This window comes from Heteronotia binoei, chromosome 10, assembly GCF_032191835.1.
Source record: "Heteronotia binoei isolate CCM8104 ecotype False Entrance Well chromosome 10, APGP_CSIRO_Hbin_v1, whole genome shotgun sequence".
Taxonomy (NCBI): domain Eukaryota; kingdom Metazoa; phylum Chordata; class Lepidosauria; order Squamata; family Gekkonidae; genus Heteronotia; species Heteronotia binoei.
This window is the reverse complement of record NC_083232.1, coordinates 8,281,477-8,287,636: the sequence shown is the minus strand read 5'-3', so window position 1 is coordinate 8,287,636 and position 6,160 is coordinate 8,281,477. Positions and strand designations below refer to the sequence as shown.

Genomic DNA, 6,160 nt, shown 5'->3' with positions numbered 1-6,160 from the left:
TCAGTCACCATGGCTGGTAGCCACCGATAGACCTGTCCTCCATGTATCTGTCTAATCCCCCTTTCAAGCTGTCTATGCCTGTGGCCATTTCTGCCTGTGATATTCAGATAGACCTTGTTCAGATAAACAGCTTGAAAAGGGTTGCAAGCAATACCCCATCTAAGCTGTAGAGTCTGTAGAGTCTTGTGAGCAAAAATTCTACTTTGTGAGCTGATAGCATTAAAACTGAGCTGCTGCATCAATTAGTTTGCTCTGGGGCCATTTTTCCTGAGCTAAGACAAAAATGTGTGAGCCAAAGGCTAAAAACCTGTGAGCTAGCTCACAGCTTTGAGGGAACACTGGCTGCAAATAGTTCTCCAGAGTAAATAGTCTGAAGTGGGGCTCTTTAGCTTGGAGAAACGTCGACTGTGGGGTGACATGATAGAGGTTTACAAGATAATGCCTGGGATGGAGAAAGTAGAGAAAGAAGTCCTTTTCTCCCTTTCTCACAATACGAGAACTCGTGGCCATTCAATGAAATTGCTGAGCAGTCAGGTTAAAATGGATAAAAGGAAGTCCTTCTTCACCCAAAGGGTGATTAACATGTGGAACTCACTGTCATATATATATATATATGTGTGTGTGTGTGTGTATGTATGTATATATATATATATATATGTATGTATGTATGTGTATATATATATATATATATATATATATATATATATATATATATATATATATATGTATGTATGTATGTGTATATATATATATATATATATATATATGTATGTATGTATGTATGTATGTGTGTGTGTGTGTACACACACACATATATTGGCCGCTGTGTGACACAGAGTGTTGGACTGGATGGGCCATTGGCCTGATCCAACAGGGCTTTTCTTATGTTCTTATGTGACACAGTGTTGGACTGGATGGGCCATTGGCCTGATCCAACAGGGCTTCTCTTATGTTCTTATGTGACACAGTGTTGGACTGGATGGGCCATTGGCCTGATCCAACAGGGCTTCTCTTATGTTCTTATGTGACACAGAGTGTTGGACTGGATGGGCCATTGGCCTGATCCAACATGGCTTCTCTTATGTTCTTATGTGACACAGAGTGTTGGACTGGATGGGCCATTGGCCTGATCCAACATGGCTTCTCTTATGTTCTTCTGTGGCACAGAGTGTTGGACTGAATGGGCCATTGGCCTGATCCAACAGGGCTTCTCTTATGTTCTTATGTGACACAGAGTGTTGGACTGGAGGGGCCATTGGCCTGATCCAACATGGCTTCTCTTATGTTCTTATGTGACACAGAGTGTTGGACTGGAGGGGCCATTGGCCTGATCCAACATGGCTTCTCTTATGTTCTTATGTGACACAGAGTGTTGGACTGGATGGGCCATTGGCCTGATCCAACATGGCTTCTCTTATGTTCTTATGTGGCACAGAGTGTTGGACTGAATGGGCCATTGGCCTGATCCAACAGGGCTTCTCTTATGTTCTTATGTATGTGAATATCTCTTATGAAAGCAACCAGATAATTTAAAAAAAAATCCCTTCAGGGAATGGCCCCCCACAAAACAGACCAAACGTTCCTGCATTCAGATGCGACTGCTTACCCAACGCCCAGTCTGAGAGGCGGTGCACAAACTTCATGTCTGAAGGAATGGTCAGGATATAGAAGAAATGGAAAAAGACATCCACGGCTGCAATGGCCACCAGGTGGACAAGCGCGTGGAGACGGATGTACCACATCTCATTCTTTTTACGCTGCAGGTCACCGACATGTACCTGTTGCCAATGATAGAAAAGCAGGTGAAAGGGGCATTGGCCATTCAGAGACCATGGAGCACACTTTAAGGAACATGTGGGGCTAAAGGTCAGCAGAAGAGTGAAAGATCACATGCGGAACCAGAGGTTCCTAACCTTTATGAGCCAGTGGCCATGTTGGGAATTCTGAGGTAAGGTGGTAGACAGAACCACAAAATGGCAGACATGGGAGGTGGAACCACACACAAAGGAAGGCAAAAGACAGGGAACGAGAGGAAGAATTAAAAAAAAAACATTGGGAAAGAGGAGTAAGAGATAGTGAGGGGTCTGGAGACCAAGTCCTGTGAGGAAAGGTTGAAGGAGAGGAGGCGGCTGAGAGATGACAGGATCACCATCTTCAAGTATTTGAAGGGCTGTCCTATAGAGGAGGGTGTGGAATTGTTTTCTGTGGCCTCAGAAGGTAGGACCAGAACCAATGGTAACACGTCACCGGGAGTCCTGTGTTCAGTTTTGAGCACCACATTTGAAGAAGGATCTAGACAAGCTGGAATGAGTCCAGAGGAGGGCGACGAAGATGGTGAGGGGTCTGGAGACCAAGTCCTACAAGGAAAGGTTGAAGGAGCTGGGGGTGTTTAGTCTGGAGAGGAGGCAGCTGAGAGGTGATATGATCACCATCTTCAAGTACTTGAAGGGATGTCATATACAGGATGGTGTGGGATTGTTTTTGGTTGGCCCAGAAGGTAGGACCAGAACCAACGGGTTGAAATTAAATCAAATGCGTTTCTAGCTCAATATTAGGAAGCACTTCTCCATTATGCCCTATGGGAATCAGCCTCCATAGGGAATAATGGAGTCCCCAGCAGATATCCTCCCCCCCCCCGCTTTCTGATTACTCTGAAGCAAGAGGAGGGTCTCCAAACTCATTTGCATATTAGGCCACCCCCCCACCCCCGATGCCATCATTGTTTCACAAAGGGCTTTCCTGTAGAAAAAGCCCAGCAAGAACTTATTTGCTTATTAGGCCGCATGCCAAACCCCCTCATGTGAAGGCACCCAGAACTGTGCTCCTCTGCATTCCTGCCCCCCCAACAAAAGCTCTGCTGATAGGTGTTATCATACCATACCAAACCTTTAATGGCATAACAGATTCAAATAAAAATACACAAAATATAAAAATTTAAACATTGGAGATAAAATCAAGATGAAACCGAGCTTACAGATGCGTTCAAACATGGTCAGAATTAAATTTAAGGATGTCAGCCAGAAATTTTGCCACAGCCTCACTAACCACCCCCTCAGTATCACTCAATAGATAATAACAGGGTGGCAGAATAGACAAATCTGGGGAAAAAGAAAGCTTGCCAAATAAATCTTTACGGAGGTCGTGGTAAAAAGAACAATCAAGCAATATATGCTGGATTGAGTCAGGAGCATTCGCTCCACAGGAGCAAAGTCTGTCGGCTAAAGGGACTCGCTGATATCTCCCTTGTAAAACTTTGGAGGGGAACGCATTTAGTCTAGCCAACATAAATGCCCTGCGATGACTTGGAACGGTTAAGTCTGATAGATAATTGGGCATTTTGCCACAGAAAGCATAGAAACCTAAGGAAGCTGGAGAGCAAATATAAGGGTCTGTTGGCCGTAATTTCATTTCCTCCGATTCCCACAGTCTCAGTTTAATACATCTGAAGATATATGACTCATCAGAGGTCGAAAAATCATCTACCTATCCCCAATTGATTAAGATAGGTGTTATCTATCTCCGTGCCATGAAAAGCTAAAGCTGCCCATTTCCATAAATTAAGCCTATACTAGTCGGACAAAGCACTTTCCTCCTGGAGTGTTGGCAACCTGAAGGTTTTACGTTTGAAACCAACACTCTGAATCATGGCTCGAAGGTTATGATTGACGTTTGTCACCCAGCCGGAGCATGGGAAGGCTTATTCGCCTCGACTGAAAGCCCAACAGAACATTGTTTACGGAGAGATTTGGAAACAGAGATGCCTTTAAGCCTCTTCCCCTCCCTGCTCGTGTCCCAGATTTTTCCACCTCTGGGAATCCGGGTGACTTTCCAAGCAAAGGCCGGTTGACTGCCGAGTGGTTCTAAAGAGGATTCCTCTGGAGTAAAGGAACTGTGGCTTCCAGCCAAAAAAGTCAGTTGCCCGGCAGAAGCAGATGGGTACAGCTGACCTTAGCTGGATTACAATCCCGTTTTGACTAGAAGGCATTTCTGTTTGGCAACCTCTTCATGGGCTTTTTGGGTTTTGTCCTCCTGGAAACAGGACCCCCCCCCCCCTTGCAGGTTGTTGTTGAAACGCCATGGGCAAAACAACAGCCACTCTGCCAAATGCTATAATGGCAAAGCTGAGTCATTGCTGGGGAGGAGGGTGGCGTTTAACAACTGTGAACTCTAAAGGGGATGCGGATTTAAAAATGCCAGCTTTAAAAAACAAATCTGCTAAGAACATAAGGGAAGCCATGTTGGATCAGGCCAATGGCCCATCCAGTCCAACACTCTGTGTCACAGAAGAACATAAGAGAAGCCATGTTGGATCAGGCCAGTCCAACACATAAGAACGTAAGAGAAGCTATGTTGGATCAGGCCAGTGGCCCATCCAGTCCAACACTCTGTGTCACAGAAGAACATAAGAGAAGCCATGTTGGATCAGGCCAGTGGCCCATCCAGTCCAACACTCTGTGTCACACAGTGGCCAAAAAAATTATATGTACACACACACACACACACATATATACATACCCTGTGGCTAATAGCCACTGATGGACCTCTGCTCCATCTTTTTATCTAACCCCCTCTTGAAGTTGGCTATGCTTGTAGCCGCCACCACCTCCTGTGGCAGTGAATTCCACATGTTAATCACCCTTTGGGTGAAGAAGTACTTCCTTTTATCCGTTTTAACCTGACTACTCAGCAATTTCATCGAATGCCCACAAGTTCTTGTATTGTGAGAAAGGGAGAAAAGGACTTCTTTCTCTACCTTCTCCATCCCATGCATAATCTTGTCCACCTCTATCATGTCACCCCGCAGTCGACGTTTCTCCAAGCTAAAGAGCCACAAGCGTTTCAACCTTTCTTCATAGGGAAAGTGTTCCCTATGGTAGGAGCGCCCCTGTGCCTTTAACTCCAGCATGCCAGGAAGAAATGCAATAGGCCACACTTGGCAACCAGTGAGTGGGGGGGCCTTGGGGGGGGAGATATGAGGGGGCCTGCAATGTCGCATGAAGCCAGGCTATCCGCAACAAGATCTAGGGCCTTCTCGGTGGCAGCACCAGAACTCTGGAACACCCTCCCAGAAGCTATAAGGGCCCTGCGGGATTTGTCGGCGTTCCGCAGGGCCTGTAAGACCGAACTGTTTAGGCAGGCTTTTCTGGTTGACTGAAAATGGGCTGCCACCGGACATCCTACAGAAGCTGGCGGTCATAGTCAGAACCCAATACCGCCAGACTAGATTGAGATAGCGTACTAGTTTTTAACTTGATAAATGTTTTATGGTTTTATATGTTTTATGGAATTGATTGTTTTTATGATACTGTAAGCCGCCCTGAGTCCGCTTGCGGAGAGGGCGGGATATAAATGTAAAGTAATAAATAAATAAATAAATAAAATATGCCACTTCCTGTGAACACCCGGAAGTGACACAGAGCAACTCTAGGAATCGCCAGAAATACTATGGTAGAACCACAGAGTTTCCAGCAATTCCTAGAGTTACCTTCCATCACGTGACAGTGCCTTTTCCCCTTCTTCTTACCACCACGAGGTGTGGTGGCAGCAACAGGAGCTGGAAGCAGGGGAGTCTCCATCCCAGCCAGGGAACTGGGCAAACATAGGCTGGGGACAGTACATTTACGAACGCCACAGATAACAGGTTCCTGTCACCTCCAATGCTTGTCAGCGGAGGCACGCACCCACCTGTTCATGGAATCGGTCAAAGGTCATGATGGGTCCGAAGAAAAAGAAGGGGAGGTAGAAATTGTACTTCAGCAGGGCGAAGATGGAGAAGTTCCCTTCCTTCCTCTCGCAGTTCTCCAGAGCGAAGCTCATGCAGCGCATGATGCTGAAGCCGGTTCCTCCGTAAAAGAGGACATCTTGAAGATCAAAAGTTCCTGTTACAAACCCATTCTAGACAAAAGAGAATAGTTACCACATATACTGAGGAAAAGAGTTTTCGTTTCAGAGCCTCGCCTGTGGCTAAGGACACCTCTTCACCTGCTCTGGAGAGCGTTTCTTTCAAATATCCCCAGGCCTTGAATTCAGCAGAAGCTCACAGGAGCACAGCTCCTGAACCTTCCTAACGGTTCCCCCTCTTCCTCCCCACCTACTTTGTCTATTGAATAGTAGGTGCAGCTGCATGACAATCCCTGGATTGAGAGAGCGGGCAGCTAGC

The 6,160-nt window shown here is 46.1% G+C and overlaps 1 protein-coding gene across 1 annotated transcript in view; it reads right to left on the bottom strand.

The window, feature by feature from the left end:
* The window catches only part of HHATL (hedgehog acyltransferase like), a 27,841-nt gene extending 21,908 nt beyond the window's left edge, over positions 1-5,933 (bottom strand). Inside the window, exons 1-2 of the mRNA XM_060247941.1 lie at positions 5,686-5,933; positions 1,607-1,778 (exon numbers count right to left, since the gene is read on the bottom strand). Of these exons, the coding sequence (XP_060103924.1) occupies positions 1,607-1,778; positions 5,686-5,826 (313 nt within the window). The 5' untranslated portion in view covers positions 5,827-5,933. The remainder of the gene's footprint in view (positions 1-1,606; positions 1,779-5,685) is intronic.
* Between the last annotated feature and the right edge of the window lie 227 nt (positions 5,934-6,160).